Source organism: Benincasa hispida, chromosome 4 (assembly GCF_009727055.1).
Source record: "Benincasa hispida cultivar B227 chromosome 4, ASM972705v1, whole genome shotgun sequence".
Lineage (NCBI taxonomy): Eukaryota > Viridiplantae > Streptophyta > Magnoliopsida > Cucurbitales > Cucurbitaceae > Benincasa > Benincasa hispida.
In genome coordinates this window covers 12,923,914-12,945,957 of record NC_052352.1, presented here as the reverse complement: position 1 = coordinate 12,945,957, position 22,044 = coordinate 12,923,914, and the positions used below count along the sequence as shown (strand labels likewise).

The 22,044-nt window shown below is 40.1% G+C and overlaps 1 protein-coding gene and 1 non-coding gene across 2 annotated transcripts; one reads left to right on the top strand and one right to left on the bottom strand.

Annotated features, from left to right (window-relative positions):
* The first annotated feature begins 4,153 nt into the window (after positions 1-4,153).
* On the top strand, positions 4,154-4,609 carry LOC120076082. The gene has a single exon (XM_039029862.1). It carries the CDS (start codon positions 4,154-4,156, stop codon positions 4,607-4,609), a length of 456 nt encoding a protein of 151 aa, XP_038885790.1.
* A 5,869-nt stretch (positions 4,610-10,478) lies between these two features.
* LOC120076977 lies at positions 10,479-10,585 on the bottom strand. Its single transcript, XR_005481720.1, has one exon. It is a non-coding gene; the product is annotated as a small nucleolar RNA R71 (small nucleolar RNA).
* Between the last annotated feature and the right edge of the window lie 11,459 nt (positions 10,586-22,044).

The window sequence follows — 22,044 nt, the reverse complement described above, 5'->3', positions numbered from 1 at the left end:
TAAGACTTGCCACCGCATAACACGACCCTTTGTATAGTCTTCGCTTAACGCATTGTGTCGATACATGGATGAGTCGGCGAGGGGGAATCTCGACCCGGAGTGGAGAGCATGCTAACCATACACACTACCTGCAGCCGACTCGCTAGCGGGTTAATGGAGGAGCCATAATCACACCAGCGCGCAGGAGGAAGGACTGCAGCCTTGGGAGTGGGATTGACTCAGGTACTACACTACAAAGGTTGTTCACCAGCAATACGATATCATGATGACTCTACCAAGCGGTATGTTGACGAGCATTCAACTACAGGCTTCGTGAATCAATGGCTCTTTGCGTGTACATCTATTTAGGAGTGCTGAGCGAGGAATGGCAATTGTTCTTCCTTTGAACGAGGTTCTTTCCAGCACACGGATGTCCATTATTCTTTGTCGGGGCACGTTGACAGGCTTAGATCGTTTGAACCGTCAAGTGATTTAAGTTATATTTCTATGTGATTTTGATAAATTTTATATATTTTCTGATTGTGTGAAATTTGGACTTAGTTGAAGTTTGCGAGCTTGAGTTTTTTTAAAACTCAATTCTTTTTTGAATTAAAAAAATATTGTGTAATAAACAATATAATGGGAACGGTTAAGTACTATAAAAAAAACAAATTCTCAAAAAAGGATCAGCTGAGAGTATACACGACAGCGACACCGAGCGAGGAGCATTAACCCAAGCGACACCAGCGGAGTTAGGCATATACACCATCGATACCAGCCGGAGACGCATACACACCAGGTGATGCGAGTATAACACTTAGCGAGAGCATTCATATAGCTTCTACATGGCTTGCCTCGTGCCCCATCTTGGCGTGACGAGGCCGATTGTGTCTTCCTTGAGTATTCTTTTCCCAACACACAAGGATCTCCATTAGTATTCTAGTTGTGCTGACTATTGAACCGTTCAATATTTAAGAGTTAATTTTATTTCGAAAATGATTATTTAGTTTTTTCTGATTTGAAATTTGGACTTGTTGAATTTGATGACTGTGCACGTTTCTGAGTTTTTAAACGTGCAATTCTTTTAGTCTTGGAAATTTAAAAAATTTTGTATATAAACAATAAACGGAAGTAATATATATAAAAAAACGAAATTCTCAAAAAATGCTACGCAGAATGCCTAATTTCAGAAAGTAGAATGGGTTGATTTTGATAAAACTCAAAAGAATCGAATGCTACCGTATAACCAAAATTTTAATGAATCAAAAATCGGTAGGGACTCGTTTGATAACCATTTTCGTCTTTTTTTTTCTCTTTTTGCAACATCATGGTGAAGGACATAGAACCTATTGCTCTTGATTATTTTTGTTGTTACTTAGGATGATTTGTATTTTTTTAAGTTACAATAATTGATATTACTTACCAAATTTCAAAAACGAATAAATAAGTTTTCTAAAACAACCCTTTATTTAATTTCAAGAATTTGATTTGGTTTTTCAACCATTAGTTTAAAAAGCTAAATATAACGATGAAAAAAATAACATTGAAGGGTAAGGAGGCATGTAATCTATAAGTTTATTAATTTTTTAAAAAGAAAAAATTAAAAATGCGAGATCAGGTTGACCAAACAGAGCCGTAATTTTTTTAAGTGTTCAACCACTGTGAAAGGGAGTTGAGGATGGGAACCAACAACTCTTTTGTATAATGATATTTGAGGCTGATATCATTGAGTAGCTGTGAATTCTTAGGTCAAATTGTTATTATTAAGTTCAAATTATAGGTTCTAATTTCTAAGGAGGTTTTAAACTTTTGTCGAACAAAGGTTCATTAAATTTTAAAAGGGTTAATGCGGCGTTCATGAAGGTTTCAAATGCTTTACGTCTTACAATGAGCCATCAACTAATAAAAAAAATGTCTCTTTCAATTTTTGTACTTTTACTAGGTTCTTTTGTATATTATTAGTTATAAAACTGTAAATTTTGTGCTTTATTAAATCTATGATTTCAAAAAAATTCATGATAACTCTATCTATTTTGGAGATACACCATCATAAATTGTATATCAAAACTAAAAATATTTTTAAGTATATGAAGATTTTTCAATGCAAGGCGACGGAAGGATGTGCTGAACTTCGAACAAATGGACAATGAGACCCTGAGCACCATCTGGGTGCCATTCAGAAGACTGGTGAAGAACCGCCCGCATATTGGGATACTCGATTGCGTCCTGTTGGAGACATTCTATAATGGCCTGAACAGATCAACGCAGGTTGTTGCTGACGCCTCCGCAGTAGGAGGTTTTATGGATAAGACGTATATTGAGGCCAAGGTCATCATTGACCATATCTCACGAAACATGGATGACTGGGTCGATGATGGGTATGGAGGAAAATGGCCGCAGTAACCTCAATCCTCCAATCGATGGCAATCAATTAAGGAGCCATCTCCCAACAAACAATGCAACCCACTGCGTCGGCTCAAGTGGCCGTAATCAGTTGCGTTAATGGCGGAGGGGCCCATGCGGCAGACATGTGCCCATCGAACGTCCAGTAAGTATGTGCCATCCAGAACAACCCCTTTAGCAACACATATAATCCTGGTTGGAGAAACCATCATAACTTTGGTTGGGGAGGGAATCCTAACCAAGGAGGGCCAAGCAACCATTAGGGTGGAAATTCAAGGAATCGGGGAAACCCTCCTCCTTTTCACCACAATTCTAATCACGGTCAACAAAGGCAATTGCACAACCAACAACCCTCATCTTCAAACACCTCTGGAAGCTCATTGGAGCCCCTGCTCAAGCAGTACATGGATAAAAATGATGTGGTGATGCAGGCGCAGGCGTCTTCAATTAGAAATTTGGAGATTCAAGTAGGGCAGCTGGCTTCTGAACTTAGAAATAGAGCACCTGGAACATTGCCCAGCAACTCTGAAGCCCCTGGATCTCATGGAAAGGAGAATTGTCCTTGAAGACATTGGGCAGGCAAGCTGGACCGCCTGCAGAGGTGTGGATTGCATCCATCAAAAGAAACTATCTTCCGGTCCATATCTCAATTCTATGTTTACATACTTTCTTTTAAATTCTTGTCTTTAATGATTTATGAACTTTTTCATTTACTGCTTTATTCAATTTGTCTTTCAATGCTTTATGAATTTATAATTCATTTAATTCTCTTGCATTTATTTCTGTACACTCTTTAATTTCTTTAACTTTTTTTTCATAAATTCGTTATTCTTAAACTGGTGAATGATTGATCAATAAGAAGAAATTATTACCGCAATGTCCGTGTGACTTGTGTTGATGAAAAAAATATAATAAAAATAAAAACAAAATTTTAATAATAAAACAATCAACATCCGATATGCATTGCGTTAATGGGTGCATTTTGTACAACAAGATACACTTTGCGTTCATCCAACTCAAATGCATTGCATTAAGAACTGTGTTGCGCTCGTATGTGTTCTTTGCCCGTCCTTAGCAAAAATGCACTATGATGATGTAGTGATGCACTGGTAGAAATACCGCGCGCCCGATCCTCCAGAAATGTGTTTAGTTAAGGGGTGTGTTGCGAGGATACATGCGTTGTTGTCCGTCCTCTGCAAAGATGCATTTGCGTTGATGAATTCATTGCGTAAATTCTTTACCTTGCGCCCATTCGAATAAAACTCCAAAGAAAATTCTTTTTGCAAACTAAGAAGTCTAATTGCTTCAGCTTCCAAGGATATGATGAATTTACAGCTGAAAGGATGTACGACTCTGCAACTTCATAAATGTGAGAAGTGCGAATGATAGGCTTTTTTAGTAGCTCGAGGCCTGTCACCGCAGAATCTGCATTGGGCCCATCAAGGTTAAACCTATAAAAGCGAGTTTCTTCGTCTTAGGCTGTTTACTCACTTCATTCTGCAAAAAGAAACCCTAGCTCTTGCATACCGAGGTTTCTTCTTCCCAGAACCCTTAACGATTTTTCCAGTTTCTTTTCACTCAAGCATCCATGGCAGATCAAACTTCCCAGCCTTTCGCTTCACCTTCAACACCTTCATCAGCCCAACTTTCCATGTGAGAGGCAGCATTTCTTGTTGCCAGTCGCCGTCTCGCTGCCCAACCACACACTGTTCCTTAAATCGCTAGAAGACTCAGCGAAACCCTCTTAGCAGCCAGGCCAGTCCTATTCAAAATGGGGCAAAGTTCTAAAAGCATCCCACTCCCAACATTAGCAGTCTCAACTGAAAGTGAGAAGAAGAGGCAAGATGACAAAGAGGTGTTTGGGAGCATTCTGAGTAACCTAGAGAAAGGAGGAGGATTACCCGAGTCTGGGGTTGTGAACCAACCACTACTTACGGAGGAGGTGACGGTGGAAGAGACAGAGGAAGTGGTGGAAGAGAAGACAAGGAGAAGTACTCTGGCCATAATGGATCCTGAGGAAACTACGCAAGTAAAATCCTATGAAGGACCCATTAGAGTCACGTTGGAGGAAGTTGCGGCAGAGATGCAACCAGAGGTGGTTGAGGAGAACAAGAAGAAAAAGAAGAGCAAAGGAAAGAAGGTTGGAGAAGATGAACCATCCCGTCATCACAAAGCAGAGAAGAAAATCAAAGAGAAGAAGGATGAAGAAGATGAGGAGCCAATCTAAGGAAGAGGAAAAAGAGGGGAGAAAGGAAAGAGAGCAGGCGTGAAGAAAGGCGCCTGAAGAAGGAAGAAGATAGGAAAAAGAGGGCTGCAAGCCCAGAGCTGGACGGTGAATCCACCTCCGTAAGGGAGGACAAGGGGGAATCAACACAACCTGAAACAACGCAAATGGTTGCGACAGAAGAAGGAGAAGAAGGAGATGTTACCCCATTGATGGAACGCCGCAAGGGTCAACCGTTGGCCCTCCAATTTTGATTGACGCATTAGAAGAGCAGAAGAGGAGGAGAAAAGAGAAAGAGAGAAGAAGAAAAAAATGGCACGGGCACAAATCATCATCGCAAAGAGTAGTCGAAAGAAAAGACTATAAGATGAGGAGGTGTACCACAATAATGAAAAATTGAGAATCGAGGAGATAAGAAGGCTCGAAGAGGAACAACGCCTTTTGCTGGCCTCCGAGCAGTTTGAGAGAGAGTTTGAAATAGAAGAGAGGGAAGAGGCAGAAGAAGAAAAGAAAAAGAAGGCAGAAGAAGAGGAAATGCAGAAGGAAGAGAAGGAGAAGAAGCGCCAAGCAAACATGCAGTGCTTAAGGAAGAAGAAAGGAAAAGAACTTGCTGAACGGGAAAAGGAGGACAACGCAAGGCGTGAAAAAAGAAACAAAGGCAGCAATCCCACCTTGCGTTGGCCAAAGGAAAGGGCAAAGCAGTCGGAGAGAGTAGCAAGCCCGCGTTGGCAAAGATGCGTCCATCAAGAAAGAAGGAGAACGATGACTTACTGATGGAGATGGGCTTTTTCCCTATCCAAATTCCACTACCAGACCTGATTACGAGTGTGATCGTAGAACATGGATGGGACACATTTTGCCAGTGCCCATCCATTGTTATTCCAGAGGCAGTGAGGGACTTCTACCATGGATGGCTGCATGGCACAAAGGATGTGGTGACCATAAAGGGAAAACAATGTCTTTCAGCGTAAGGGACATCAATGAACTATACCAGTTGAAGGTTAACCCGGATGCATCGGGCAATAAAATCATTGATGATCCCACTGAAGAGTAGATGGAAGATGCGCTGCGAGTATTAACGCAACCGAGCACTAAGTGGACGCTTTCTTTAAAAGGCATCAAGACCCTAGCATCCAAGACTCTGCTTCCTGAGGCATGGCTTTGGGTTTATTTGGTCAAAGGCGGCTAATCCCAACTTCAAATGACAAAATAATTTCGAGGGATCGAGTTATGGCTGCATATTGCATTGCGCGCGACATTCCAATCAATGTAGGTCGGTTGATCGCAAGACAAATCCGAGGTTTTGTGGGGCACATAAGAGGGCAGTACTTCTTCCTATGGATGGTTTCAAGTTTATGCCTATCACTAGGTGTGGGCATTAATGAAGAGCCAATGGAAGAAGTTCACGACCTAATAAATGTCAAGATTTTGAGGTTGCTCCTCAAAGATTCCCCACACTGTCCTACACTCCTTTTGAAGAGGTCCAACATAGATTTGAATGCGTAGTAAGAGCCCAAGCTAAAGAAATAGCACAGAGACGACAAGGGAAAGGGGGAAAATCCAAGAAGAAAGAACCCTTGGACCCTTTACCCTTAATAATTCGCTCTCCAAGCCCTCCCGCACAACTTTCTTCTTCTCTTCCTGAGCACTTTACCAATCTTCTCTTTCCCCTAGATTCTCTAACTGCATATCCAGTAGCCCCATTATCACCTTAAGCATCATCACCGCAACTTCCCCTTCCATCGCTGCATGTTGATGACCCACACGATTTGGGTGAAGGCACTTCTACCCAACTTCAAAACGTCACTGGCGAGGCATCGCAGGCTCAACCTACCATTGCTTCTTTAGCTGCTGAGTTAGCAGAAATGCGGTCCCTTCTTGCCCAACAATAACAACTATTCTCTCAACAACAAGAGCTCTTCTCTCAGCAACAAGCCTTCTTCAGCCAGAGAATAGATGCAGTAATTGAACGAGTCGACGATTTACAACGTAGTGCTGCCATGACAAGGCAGGTGTTGATCAATATTCAACGTAACACTTATACGATTCACCTGCACCAAAGACAGATAGCGGAGTACATCCATTAGAACTTTAATTTTCTGACAGCATATCTTCATGGACCCGTGGTTCCTCTGCATCTCAGGCAGCATTTGATTTCTGCAGAAGCTCCTCAAGTACCACATCCGAACCCACCTCCATTACATTTATTTTTTGCGGTCATTCTGTTAATTTTATTTATTCATTATTTTTCTAGGTTTATCTAAATTCTTTGATTCTTTGTACAGGCAACAATTTTTATATTGCGCTATTTGTAATTACTTGTATACTTAGTTAATTTTCAATACAACTAAGTAACAATTCTATCCATATGTCTGTGCCTCTTCTTTATCATCCTTTGTCAACCATGCGATATTCTTAATCTTTCTTTTTGCGTTATTCATTGCGCTGCCATGATGTAGAATATACATACGCTTAGAAACATTTCCCACACTTTGTATTTTCTAACTAACATTTAGTTAATTCGTAGCTTAGCAATACTTTACCTTTTATCCTTCAAAATTCTGCTCAAACCTTCTTTTTGAAATTTGGTCTAATTATTTGTCTAGTCTATCCAAACAACATAATGAGGACCTTGCGCATCTCTAAATTTGGGGGTGGGGAAGGTCTGAGCAGATGAAATCAAAAGTATGCGGTCATTAAGAAAAATGTACTCATTAATCTCCAAAAAAAAAATTAAATTAAATAAATATATATTTCATATAAACTCCAATGTCAACGCAAGGGAAACCTCAAAAACAATCCCAACCAAATAAGAGTTAAGTTGTGAAAGGAGCCTGCTCGTAGTTGGATGTTCGCATGACACCCGTGGGAGCAAGCCAAAACGAAGGTGGGTTTCCAAGAACAACGCAATATGAAAAGAGAAAAAAATGCAAAAAAAAAAAAAAAAGATACAAAAGACAACTCCTCTGAAATTCATGAGTTAAAGTTGAGATTAGCACACAACCGTAGTTGGATGTTCACATGACACCCGTGGGAACAAGCCAAAACGAAAGGTGTAACCATGATCAATAATCTCTAATAAATGACGCAAAATTTGACCACCGCATCCAGATGCATCAAGTTGTTTTGACAAGAAGAGGTAAACATTCTTTTTAAAACTAGAAAAGAATTTTTGAGCAGAAATTTGTAGTATAGAAGAATAAAGTAGGGCTTTGTTATGAATTTTTAAGGATAGAAGGAAATTACGATGTTAAAGTAATGTGCCTAAGTGAAGTATTCGGAGAAACCAATCGACGCCAAATTTAGGATAGTAATTGAGCATTATTATCTCAGTAGAAGATATGCTTGAGGACAAGCATATATCTAAATTTGGGGGTGTGATAACTTGTAGAAATACAAGTTATTTATACTGCTTTATTTAGATATTGCGGCCAAAAGAAAGGAAAGTTACGCCAATTGTATAGAAATTAGCTAAGAAATACAAGAATTATAAATTGTCTTCAATACACCCACTGACACCATTGCGATAGTAGAAAAGAATATTTCAAGTCTGTTTTGCAGGAAATAAGTCACCGTATGCGTTTATGGCTCAAGATAAAAAGAACAATGCATCCACGTCGCATTGCGCCCATCATTCAGGAATGAATAGACGATCAACGCAATGACGACGCATGTGATAATCGATCAAAAGCTAAGCAATCAACGTAACTTCAACCGCACGCGTAATAAAAAACAACACCGCATACGGGCAAACGATCGAAGATGCAAAAGAGCAACGCAATTGCGGAGGATCCTGACACGTGTACAACTGACCGTTGTGCATTTCTGACATGATTGATCGCGTAACAGAAGGAATATTCATTCCACCATTTCCGGAGCTACCATAACAATAAACTGGGGTCCACACTGCAGAGAGTCAAAGTTGAGCCTAGCCTTTGAAATTCTATGAGAAGATATACTTGATACGAGCATATTTTGATATTTGTATATTAAAAGAGAGACTGGTCTGAGTGCTGATAGGAGAAGATCCGGGAAGATTTGAGAGACAAGACCGAGAGGTGAGTCTCAGGGCAAATCTTTTCTATCCCCGCCGTGAAGCTCTGTACCAAGGTCACTTCTACCGGACGAGCAAGCCTGAGAGGGAAGCTCTTCCTTCCATTCACTCCATTCACCAACAAGCACATCTACCGTCCATATCTGTGTCAATACGTTGGCACTCTTCTGTATTTGTTTCTATCTCTTATCATCAATTGTATTCATCTTCTTATTCCCTATCATTCACACCATGTATCAGACGCTAAATATTAGTATTGAATGTCATGATCATTTTCATCTTCATCTTTCTGTCTATTTCCTTCCCTCCATTAATCGTTTTCTCCATGATGTTTTCTTAATCCATTGGTAATTAGAATGAATTAAACAAGTAAATTAATTTGTGCTAAAGAAATAAAAATGTTTAGCTAAAGCATGCTAGACAACATCTTCACCTGTGAGAGTAGAAGTGAAGATGCCATTCTGCCTATCGAGAGAAGGTTAGAAGAATGCGTTAACTAAAGCGAGAAGTAAATCCAGAGATGGAAGCAACCTTGCGTTCATTACGTTCATCCCTGTTTCACCACAGAGATGTGGGTTCACGGTCGATCACCGAGAGGTGTATGCCAAGGGAAAGCGAAACCGTAGTTATATCTTTAACGCAATTAATGAACTTGCAATGTTTATATTAATTACCCTTTCTATCTCCGTTTCATACATAAAGACATGCCACCGGATAACACGACCCTTTGTATAATCTTCGCAGTCAGTCTCAATCTCAATCTCAGTATCATGTATCAGTATCCTATATCTTGTATCATGTTACTTTTATGCACTTTTATTGTATTACCGCAACTTTACTTTACCGCATATTTTACTTTACCGCAATTTTAAATACCTATATAAACAAATCTTTTATTAATTGAAAAACCTCCGGTCACATATATCACGAATGTAACGTATTAACTACGTAATCCCTGTCTTCGACCTCGGTTCACTCTGAGAAATTTGCGGTGAAATTATACTTGGTTTCAATGCAAGGAACTTGTGACAACGCATAGCTTACTACAAGCATTCCATTAATAATGCATTCATCTAGAAGTAGTATCGCATATCATCGCAACCTCAAATCACATATCATCGCAGCATCAAATTTTATGTCATCAGGTTTATACTTGGATTCCACTGAGAGAGCTTGATTGCTCAATGCATTTTTCATCACCGCATTTCATCCATAATTTCACCTCATAAAATAATGCATCAATTTTTTGGCGTCATTGCCGGGGACTTCGGCAAATCAGTGTGCTAACGGTGATTTTTCTGTTTTTTTTTGCAGCTCTCAATCTCTATCAAATTACGACCCGGAGATTGAGAGGACATTTCGACGCAGACTAAGAGACAACCGCCAACAACAAGATAGAACTCCAAGAATGGTGGAACAACCAGAAGCAAGGGCCGCAAATGTGAACAATATAATGGCCAACCCCATCCTTTTGGCGAATGACCGCTATAGACCCATTCGAGACTATGCGTCGCCCAACCTCTATGATTTCTCTCCAGGAATCATGAGGCCAGCGTTAGATGGATCGAGGTTTGAAATGAAGTCGGTAATGTTACAGATGATCTAGGCTGCTGGGCAGTTTGGAGAAAGGGATGGCGAGGACCCACACGCCCACCTCTGGAGCTTCATAGAAATATGCAACACTTTTGTGTTCCCGAATATCTCTACCGAAGAAGTTTGACTAACTCTGTTTCCATTTTCTTTGTGTGATCAAGCAAGAAAATGGAACAAGTCGTCGAAAGATTCATGAAGAAATACTTCCCACCTACCGAGAATGCCAAGAGAAGGAAATTAATAAATAATTTTGAACAAGAAGATGAAGAATTTCTCAGCGATGCCTGGGCGAGGTTTAAGCGGCTGGTAAGAGACTGTCCACATAATGGCTTGCCAGACTGCTTGCAGATGGAGATTTTTTTACCAAGGACTGAATCCCTTTTCGCAGATCGCTGCCAATACGGCAGCAGTTGGTGGTCTGCTAGACAAAACATATGAGGAGGAAAAGAGTATACTTGATCGCATTTCCAAAAATCACGAGGATTGGCGGGAAAGCGATCAGAGATTAAGAATAAAAGATAATGACGTAAACAATGGGGCCATCGCATCCCTACAAAATCAGATGACTGCAATGATGAGTTTGATTCAAGGTATCACAATCAATAACAAGGGAGCAAAGAAAGGGCAGGTCAATGCAATTGCTCAAGCGACCGCAAGTTGTGTCATTTGCGGAGACGCTCATTCGATGGAAGAATGCCCAGCAAACCCACAGTCAGTATGCTTCATAAAGAATAATCCCTATTCCGATACATATAACCCCGGGTGGAGAAACTACCCAAATTTTGTCATGGAAAAATCAACAACAAAACTTCCAACCAGTGACGCAAAAAGGAGGGCCATCCTGATTTTTCCTGCAAAACAACGGTCCAATGCATAACCAAGCTAGCAGCTCGAAAACACCGCAATCTTCATCCTTAGAGAGCTTGTTGAAGCAGTACATCGAGAAAAATGAATCAGTGCTTCAAAATCAAGCAACATCCATCCACAATCTTGAAATTCAGTTGGGACAAATTGTAGGAAAGCTGAAAAATAGACCGCAAGGAGCGCTGCCGTGCTCAACTGAGCTTCCTCGTCATGCTGGGGTACCGGGAAGGAACAATGCTTATTAGTCTCCGTGCTAAGCGACAAAATGACTGCAAAGTAAGGGAGGAACCCATCGCGACCAACTTGAATGCGGTGACAACCGAGGACTCATTGACTTATAATTCGGAAAAGCCCGAGAAAGTGAACCCCAAAGTTGCGTCCACCATCAAGCCTTCAGTACATGAGACAGAAGAAGTTTAGCTATAACCAGCTCCAAAAAAATTGAAAGAAAAACAAAATGATGAAGAAAAGATCACAATTGTGGCCGCAACGCAAAATGCTATGATCCCACAAAAAATGTAGGACCCAGGAATCTTCACGATACCATGCTTCATTGGAGGGTTCTACAGTGGCCAAGCACTATGTGATCTTGGGGGTAAGTATAAACATAATGCCACTATCAATCTTGAAACAATTGAATATTGGCACACTCACGCCCACGACAGAGACTCTCCTGCTTACGGACAGATCCCGAATACATCTTGAAGGAGAGTTGAAAAATGTCTTAATCTCAATTGATAAATTCATCTTGCCATCATTTTGGATTATATAGCGGACGAAGATGCGGCCATCATATTGGGATGACCATTCCTTTCGACCGGTCGCGCTCAAATTGATGTGCACACGGGGGAGATTGTAATGAACATTCATGGGGAAAGGCTCCAAAGTAAGGCAGTCAAGATCCCAGAGGACAAAGAAAAGAGGAAAAAGCCACCTTGGATGTGAAAAGACCAGCTTGGAATAAGCAGTCCCTGAGTTTCTATATAACTCAACCTCATCAGGGACGCAATCCTTTTGAATATTCTTTTTCCTACATCAATACTTCATGAACTTTTATCATCTTGTTATCATCTATTATAGCATATCTACTTTTTTTACTTATTTCTAAAAAAAAGGAAAAAGAAAAAAAAGGCGATCGTGTTGAACGATTGCGTAAAAGATTTTGTTTTGTTTAAAATCATTTGACCCTCTCGATGTTTTTCTTACAAATGATCGAGGTGAACAATTGCGGAGACGCTACATGGAGAAGCAACTTATCTTACTCCGTCACCACAATCCAAAAAAAAGAAAATCGCCGCAAAGTAGGATGCGCCAACAAACAATCCGGGCGACAGCGCAAATTTGGGGGTTTATTCTTCCTTGACTTTATTTCAAATTCTGCACTATCGCATCGCATTTTAATTTTGAAAGTTTTATCACCGCATCCTCTTTGATTACAGCAATCATTTAACATGGTTAATTTTAGTAAGTCACCGCATGCTTTCTCTTTGCCAATTATGATTTTAATGATGAAACACATACTTCTATTTTTTTCATATATACTAGAGTCAACTTAATTTTAGGACAAGTCACCTCATGAAATATTTCTAGAAATTAGTGGTCTGCTAGCTTTCTTTCAAACTCTCTTTACGAAGTTATCTAAGAATATCGCATGACTTCTTTCAATCTTTTGGCAATAAGGACATTGCTGCATTTTAAATTTTGGAGTGAGGTATTTATTTTCGACCTTGCTATTTTTAGCTCTCTAAAAAAAAAAGATAGAGGAAAATTTTGAGAATAACAACTCCACTGTCAACGCAACTGGGAAACCCATGTTGATAAGAGTTAAGTTGTGAAAGGCACTTACCCATAGTTGGATGTTCGCATGATACACGTGGGGGCAAGCCAAAACGAAAGCAAATCCTAAGATCAACGCATAAATAAATGACCGCAACTCTGCTGCCAAATAAGTATGAGTTTAGTCTGAGAAAGAGCGCTTTGCTCGTAGTTGGATGTCCACATGACACACGTGGGGGTAAGCCAAAACGAAGGCAAGGTACTTGGATCAGTGCAAGGTCAGAAAAAAAAATAATGTAAAAAATATGCAAGGATAAAAAATCATTTGACACCCCGGTGAAAAAGTTTTTTTTGAAATAAATCATGCGATATCATGGAATCCAGTAAAGGCCTTTTGAAGGTTAAACTTGCGGTCCCTAGGTTTTAGAAATATTTTAAGAAGAGACTTGAATAAAAATTAAGGAAATTTTGGTGTATAGGAGTTGAATGAAGTATCCTTAAGAAATCTAGGAAAAGAGATTGCAGTCGACTTGCCAAAGGAAATCTTTAGCTTATGCTTGAAGACAAGCATTGTTTAAATTTGGGGGTGTGATAACGGGCAGAAATGCACGTTATTACAGTGCTACATTATTAAACAATGAAGGTTTGCGTTGATAAAATATGTTAGATTGCGTCCAAAAAGCATTAAGTTTATAACATTGCAATTGAATGCGTTCATTGCATAGAAACAGTTAATTTTTGTACTTTTATGCAGAATATGTGTTGACGCAAGGCAGAAAGTGCAATCACAAGAAATCAATGGTCGAGCGTAGCATTACCGCAAGGCTTTGCGGTGATTTGTGCTCGCAAACATCTGCTCAAGAAGGATTGCTGCCTAGAGTCAGCGCAACTTGGTGGGCGCATTTGGGTGAAAGGAATAATTAATCACGATGGGACAGAAAGCTAATGATGGTCGAATCCAAATTAAGTTGACAAGCCACTAACGATAACAAAGTACAGTCAACTTTTTGGTGACAAATATTCAACGCATCAGTCAGAGAATTAAAGTCATCCCACTTGTAGTGACACATGTGTTGGACAACCCAAATCCCGAAGTGACGTAAATTTCCTTTACGTCCCATCCAGAGCTCGTAAGGAGTTTCAGAAACGCTTTTCGAGGGAACTATGTTCAAAATATACACCGTAGTCTCAACTGCATGTCCCCAAAATTTTTTTTGTAACTGAGCGTAACTCATCATGGAACGAACCATGTCCAACAAGGTTCTGTTTCTCCTCTCTGCCACACCGTTCTGCTGAGGTGTGCCAGGGGCTGTGAGTTGAGACTGAAATCCATGTTCTATCAAATAGTTCTGAAATTCTATGTCCATACTCACCACCTCGATCTGATCAAAGTGTTTTAATCTTTTTACCTAATTGGTTCTCAACCTCAACTTTATACTCTTTGAACTTTTCAAAAGTTTCAGACTTTTGGTGCATTAGGTAAATATGTCCATACCTGGAATAATCATCTATAAAACTGATGAAATATTCATACCCTCCTCTTTCTCTAACATTTCGAGGCCCACAAAGGTCTGAGTGAATCAGCTCTAAGGGTTCTTTAGCTCTAAGATCTTTTCCAGAAAAATATCTTTTTTTCATTTTACCCTCAAGTATCATATACTCTATGCGATGAAGGATGTTGGACTGAACGATCATTTAATGCGCGCGCCTACCATGTGTCGAGTATCATATACTCTATGCGATCGTTTACCTCGAGCGTCTATGCGATCGAGCAGCCAACGTAACAAGATCAAGTAAACTCTTTACTCGATCATTTAGCATCGACCATGTGATTGTTTAGTAAATACTACACGATCGGGTATAACTTTTCTACTCGATCGTTTAGCCTGGGCTACACGATGCGATCAACCTTTGGTCTTCTTCCTCGATGAGAGTAGCATCTCCATGTGTCTTTAAAGCCTCATCCCGAACGACTCAAACACAAACAAAACTTTGAATACATACTCAATTACTTGTTAATTATGCCCAAAAACATAGGGGCCCTTACAAATTAACACTTTGTAAACTTAAAGAAAGCTTTAAACAGAAACAATCATCACATAAAATTCCATCAAACGTATCCACAACCACATTTAACTCTTAAATGCATTGTAGAAAACTTAAAACCCACCAAGACTGTAAAAGATGTTCAATACAGCAATGCAATTTGGAATATCAGAACAACCTGACTCTGATACCAATTGAAGGAACTCTAAATAGAGAACCAATGAGCAGAAGTGGATCGTTCGAAACTCCGTTGAGAAAGAACACAAACAATTATAGTCTAAAATGACATATTATGCATAACGATAAAATTACAACATGCTTCTTAATAAACAAACAAGGGATAGGGTATGCCATACTTTTGAAGAACCCTTTCTTCACGTATCCTTCAATCATTCAACAACACGTCCAACAACACAAACCCGAATGCAACGATCAGAACTTGATCTCAATGATCAACTAGATGAACCTCAACATGAACAGAACAAGAACACCACCACAAAGGTTACCTTGTATTCTAGTTGTGAGAATCCAGGGGTTGTGGGCTCTGTATGACTTTGGTTAGAGGAATAAGGGAGGTAAATGATCGAGCAGACGATCAAGTAAGTTGGAGAAGGAAGAAGTCTATCGTATAGACTTGATACTCGATCGTGTAGTAAGAAGAAGCCTATCGTATAGACTTGCTACTCGATCGTGTAGCAATGAGTAACTATCGTATAGTTGAAAGAACTCTTTATCAAAAAGTACTTGTGAGTAGAAGCAAGATCGTTCCAAATTTATTATGACAAAAATAACGCATTCACAATCAAACAACAAGTTATGCATCTACAAACAAATTAAGGCATGCTTTGAACAATTAAATAAGAAAAGACTGATAGAGTAACACCCAATGCCCAGGATTCAGAATCCAGATGGTGCCCCAGCATTCCCCTACGTCCCTTATGACCTGGCTACGTTATCCTCACTTGCCTTGAATGCTTCTAGAAGTGAAAGTTATCCCACAAACCAACAACACGAGTCCTTTCAGCATGCTTTGTCCTCACTCACATGCATCCTAGGAAAAATTCCTAGGAGGTCACCCAACATAGGATTGCTCCAAGCTAAGCACGCTTAAATTTGGAGTTCTTATGATTGAGCCACCAAAAAGGAAGGTGCACCTTGTTGGTATATGTAGTAACTTTAAATTCTTTTAAGCCTTTCTTAACCATACCTTCATGTCCTCAGGATCCCTCTCATTCAGATGTGATATCGGTTCATTCATGTACCCCTCATGAACTCGGGTCGTTACAGATAGACATACCTCTTGAAGAAATTTTCTTCTTTGATCTCTCGCTCTCGTCCAGGAACTACACCTCTTGCTATCACTATGCAAGCTAAACCAATCGTCCATCAAATCACGCTATCGCTACCACCACACAGTCTTCTACATGAATAGACAGCAAGAAGGACACCACCACTGAGTAACCTCGATATTCTCAAAGTGAGAATCCAGAAGGTGTGGGCTCTGTGAAATTTGGTAGAGGGGAGAAGGAAACTATGATCTTTTACCATGATCAAGCAAGTGGGAGAGAATTTGTGTCTATCGTATAGGGGTACTTGATCTTTTAGCAAAGGGTGCACAATCATTTAGTAAAATGGGGTTGATCGTCTAGACGATTGTTTAGGTGAAATTCGCGTGTGTACACGATTGTTTAGTAAAACTTGAGGTATCGTGTATGCTCTCATTAGCTAGATGATGGGCAGTGTACTAATCATGGAGCGATTATCCGATCTTTTTGCAAAATGAAAACTATTTTCATTTTATCCTTCAGTTATGAAAATCGAATGCAACCTCCTACTAACACATACGGTTATGGAGAAAAACCACCAACAATTATCTCATAATTGTTTAATTAAAAATAAATATAATCATATTATATTTATAACCTATAGTTTAATATCACATCATATGCAACATATAAACCATAGTCCTTTTCTCCTCTACTAAATATAAATCATATTTATATCCTTTTCTTCCAATTAGTGTATCTCATACATCATGTCAACTATATCATATATAATTGACCAGTTCAATCATATCATATATAATCAACAGTACGATAACCCTTCATAGATGCTCGTAAGTACAGATGGACCAATTTACCATTTTGCCCTTGTAGTTACATATAACTTCTTAAGTACCACTAATCCCTCTGATGAACAATACAACATAGTCCTACTATGTGTGGACACCTCTCGAACTATGAGAAGGTGTGTGGTGCCACATCGTTCAATCCCTGGAATCAACCCTTAAGGGAGCAATCTATCTACTTCCCTTGCTTCGGGGAATGAGTGAATTCCATCTTGTGTAACTGAGTTTCCAACTCCCAAATCAGACAAATCCCCATAGTGGTAGGTTTGAGTCGGCAATCTTGCCACTTGCACCCATGCAAATCAAAGGACCATCCTCAGAGGCAGGAGTTCCCAACTCACTCAGAATTGAGCTCATGTTACCTACGGTCATTCTAGTGAAGTGAAGTCTCTGTCATGAACAACGTTATATAACGAGACTATAATACTTTGTGGTCCGGTCTTATACAAAATCTTTTGTATAGGACACCCTCGCTCGCATGTCTCCACATGAATGATCAGGATCAGACCACCTGTAGCAAGTCACAACACTTGTAAGTATTCTACAAAGCAAGTTGCATCCATAGCGTCACCAGGATAAGGTTTCCCTCCTATATCCATATACTATAGACCATTTTGGTTATCACTTAAAGCATGATCCACCTGTATGTCTCCACATACATGCTTAAGTTACAATGACAACCAGGGATCTTAGTTTATTGTTTTGTGGTAAAGCAATTAAAACATCCAATGTTTCATAGACAATAGTGAAGAAAATTATCATATATTTTGGTGGGTAACATGACATATAGGTGGGTAGATGAACAGGTTTTTGATGGACGATTTGCTTGGGCATTCTCAGCGAAGTGCGAGAGGAGTTCTAAGGCAAAGAAGGATTCTTCAACTGGTACGTTTCTTGTTATCTTGTTGTTTAGTTTTCAAAGCATGTCAGTAATTTGTTGAATAATGCATATCTATTCTATTTGATTGTGAATGCGTTAATTCTGTCACAATGAGTTTCGAATGATCTCGCTTTCGCACAGAGGTACTCTTTGATAACAGTTCCTTCAATGATTACATCACAAATATTTGTTCAATATAGTATTTACAAACTACAAGACCCAACGAGAGTTTAGTGCATCAACCCCAAAAATCTTCCACTTGTCCTAAAACGAGTGAGGTGTACAAAACAGCTAGTACAAAAAAATAAACTAGAGAACTAAGGCCCAGTACAAAAATCTCTCACTTTCTCTAGTCCAGCCGCGGCCGGTCCCGTAGACCCATGCTCTGAAGGTGACCCTAAAAAACTGTAGCCATGAGAGCCTTCGTAAACGGGTCAGCAACATTGTGCTCCGCAGTGATCTTCGTGACTATCACGTTCGCTCGATGCACTATCTCGTAGATGAGATGATACTTTCGCTCTATATGTTTGTCACGCTTGTGACTTCTAGTCTTCCTGGAGTTCACCATAGCACCACTATTGTGACAATAGAGAGTGATGGGCCTAGACATGTTTGGAACAACTTCCAGATCAGTCAAGAACTTCCTACGTCAAACGACCTCCTTAGCAGCTTCACAAGCCGCTACATACTCGGCCTCCATTGTGGAGTCATCGATGCACCCCTGCTTAGTGCTTCGCCATATTATAGCTCCTCCGTTAAGAGTGAAAACTAACCCTGAAGTGGATTTTCGAGAATCCTTATCAGTCTCAAAGTTAGCATCCGTGTATCCAGTAAGGATCAAATCTTTAGTTCCATACAAGCATGTAGTCCCTCGTTCTCCGAAGATACTTAAGGATATTCTTAACTGCGGTACAGAGACCCTATCCCGGATTAGACTGATACCTATTGACTATTCCCAAATCAAAGCAGATGTCTGGTCTAGTACAGAGCATCGCATACATCAAACTGCCAATGACACATGCATATGGGATCCGTCTCATCTCCTCAAGTTCTTGAGGCGTCTTAAGACACATTTCCTTAGACAATGTGACTCCATGCCTGAAAGACAGTAGGCCCCTGAGCTGCATCAATACTGAGCACATCTGAATGTAGAGCCTGAACAGTGAACACTGTGTCCGATCCCAAAAATCAGATACCAAGAGACAAATGAGCTCTCCCGAAATCCAGGATGGGTCGCAAAAGCCAGTTCTAACTGCAGCAGATGTTCTATCCATCATCCCAATGAGTAGGACAGCACTATTTACACGTTAGGAAAGCTACTAAATTGTTGATGTTTTCTTGTAGACATAAGGCTCATCAAAGTTGGTCAAAGCCATGATGAAAAATGGATCCTTAACGTCGCCATCATCTACTATAGCCAGGATTTTTTGAAACCCAATATACGTCGAACAAGTGGAAGCAACCCTCCCACTATGCCAAGGTTCCCTCAACTTGAGTGGAGCTGACCTACCCAGATGAACTACATCAAACAACTCTTGCTGATGAAGCAGGCCCTTCAACAACTCTTGTTGAAGTTCAATAGTTTCGTGGAAAGCTCCCGTAACACAATCTACTTCATGGATTACTCCCTAATATGATCCTCCTCCAATAAGCTAGCGTGAAACACAAAACACTGTTTTCATAGGATGATAAAAGTAACTCCCTCGGTGTACCTTGAGATAGCCTAATAAAGGCACAACCCATTGACCGTGGTTCCAATTTCTTGGATTAGCCTCAAGCACTGTGTGGCAACCCCATATGCGGAAGTGATGCAAAACTTGCCTTACGCCCATCCACAACTCCAGGTGTCCGCAACACTAAGAACACAGTTGAGTATATACACTGCAGTCTCCACTGCAAAACCCCAAAACGAGTCTGGTAAGGAAGCGTAACTCATCATCGACCGAACCATGTCCAATGAGGTTCGGTTTATCCTCTCCGCTACTCCATTCTGCTGAGGTGTACTCGACGCTGAGAGTTAGAAAACGATTCCATGTTCTATCAAATAGTTTTGGAATCCCGAATCCAAAAATTCTCCACCTCGATCCGATCGAAGTGTCTTAATCCATCTATCCAATGCGTTTTCAACTTCAGCCTTGAACTCTTTGAACTTTTCAAAGGATTTAGACTTCAGTTGCATCAAATAAACATACTCATACCTAGAGTAATCATCAGTAAAGGTGATGAAATACTCATAGCCTCCCTTGGCTCACACATTCATTGAACTATAGAGGTCAAAATGTACTAACTCTAGAGACTTTTTGGCTCGATAATCTTTTTCAGTAAAAGTCTTTTAGTCAGCTTGCCCTCAAGACAAGATTCGCACACCAGTAAAGAATTTTCCTCTAACTCGCTTAGAAGTCCATTCTTCACCAACCTCTCAATCCTATTGAGATTGATGTGCCCTAATCGAAGGTGCCAAAGTTAGGCATTTTCTTTAGGAGAAATAATTGTTGAATGTTAAAATTGCTGCGGACAGAACGTAATGCAATGCAATGCCGCCGCAAAGATTGGATTGATGAATGGTGGATGTGTATTATGATGATGATGTGAATGATGACATGTGTTGCTAAATCACGCTTCTCGATAATAAATGTGATACTACACTTTAAAGTAATGTATGCGATGCTACTGAGATGCGCTCGTAGTATGCGTTCATGTAGTACGTGCATGTCACAAGTTTTCTTTCGCTGGAACCAAATATATTCCACCGCAAGTTTCTCAGAGTGATCTGAGGTCGAACACGGGGATTATGATGATAAATGCGATATTAATGTGATATATGCGACCAAAAACAAAATAATAATGAATTGTATTGGAACAGTAAAATACAATGACAAATAAATAAATGAAATGCGGCGACAAACAAATAAAAAAATAACTGCAAAGTTGTGCAAGTATATGATGGAATGCGATGGCAAGTCTTGTGAAATGTAGCAGAAAGAGAACAGGTTAGTGGAAAAGACATTGCAAGTTCATCAATCTTGTCGAGGACGTAACTAAGGTTCTGCTTCCCTTAGCTTACACCTCTCAGTGATCGGCCGCATTTGCATATCTCTATGGTGAATCAAGGATGAACGTGGTGAACGCAAGGTTGTTTTCATCTCTAGAAATACTTCTTGCTTTAGTTAACGCATTCTATCAACCTTCTTTCGAGAGGTGGATTAACATCTTCACTTCTGCTCTCACAGGTGAAGATGCCGTCGAGCATGTGTTAGCTAAACTTAGCTTACTTCTTCAACATGGATTAACTTACTCACTTAATCCTTCCCTCTTACCCTGGTGGATTAGTTACACATAGTGAGAGAAATGGAAGATGAATGTATAGTGGTGAACAGAGAGATGGAGATGAATATGATAATGATATTAATTTGTTACAGATGGATGAATGAAAGATTAGAAATGAACACAGTTGATGAATAGAAAGTGAGAACAAATAAGGAAAGCGTGTCAATGTCTTGACACGAATCCCGATCGGAGTTGTTTGCTTGCCGGCGTGTAGGAGGAGTGACGTGGAAAACTTCCTTCTCAGGATAGTTTCCCAGGTAGAATTGATCTTTGCACAGAGTTTCCCTTCGGGCTTGTGAATGAATTTTTGGCTCCCGAGACTTACTTTCGGACTTGTCTCGTCTTTCTCCAAGATTTTCTCTAAATGTCTCTTCAGACCAGCCTACCGCGAATTCTCTATCAATGTCTCTTCAAACCAGCCTCCTTTCTTTGGAATTGATGTAGCTATTTATAGAACTTGGCACTTCTTTCATCAGTGATCTCGCTCTGAAAAGTTACTTTTTCTGCCACGACTAGGTGGAAACGTCCGTTCTACTCTACATTCAATTTTTCAGATCGTACAATAGAAAAGCTGTACAATTTCAGAAATCCTTGCGAATACGTCGCTCTTTTCATGTACGATCGATCGCCGCATGTAGTGCAAAAGCATTGATCTTTCTGTCCATGATCGACCGTTGCATTCGGTGCGAATGAATTGCTCTTTCTTTGTCCTCGAGCGATCTTTGCATGCGGTGACCTATTTCCTGCAAAACAAAGACTTGGACATCTTT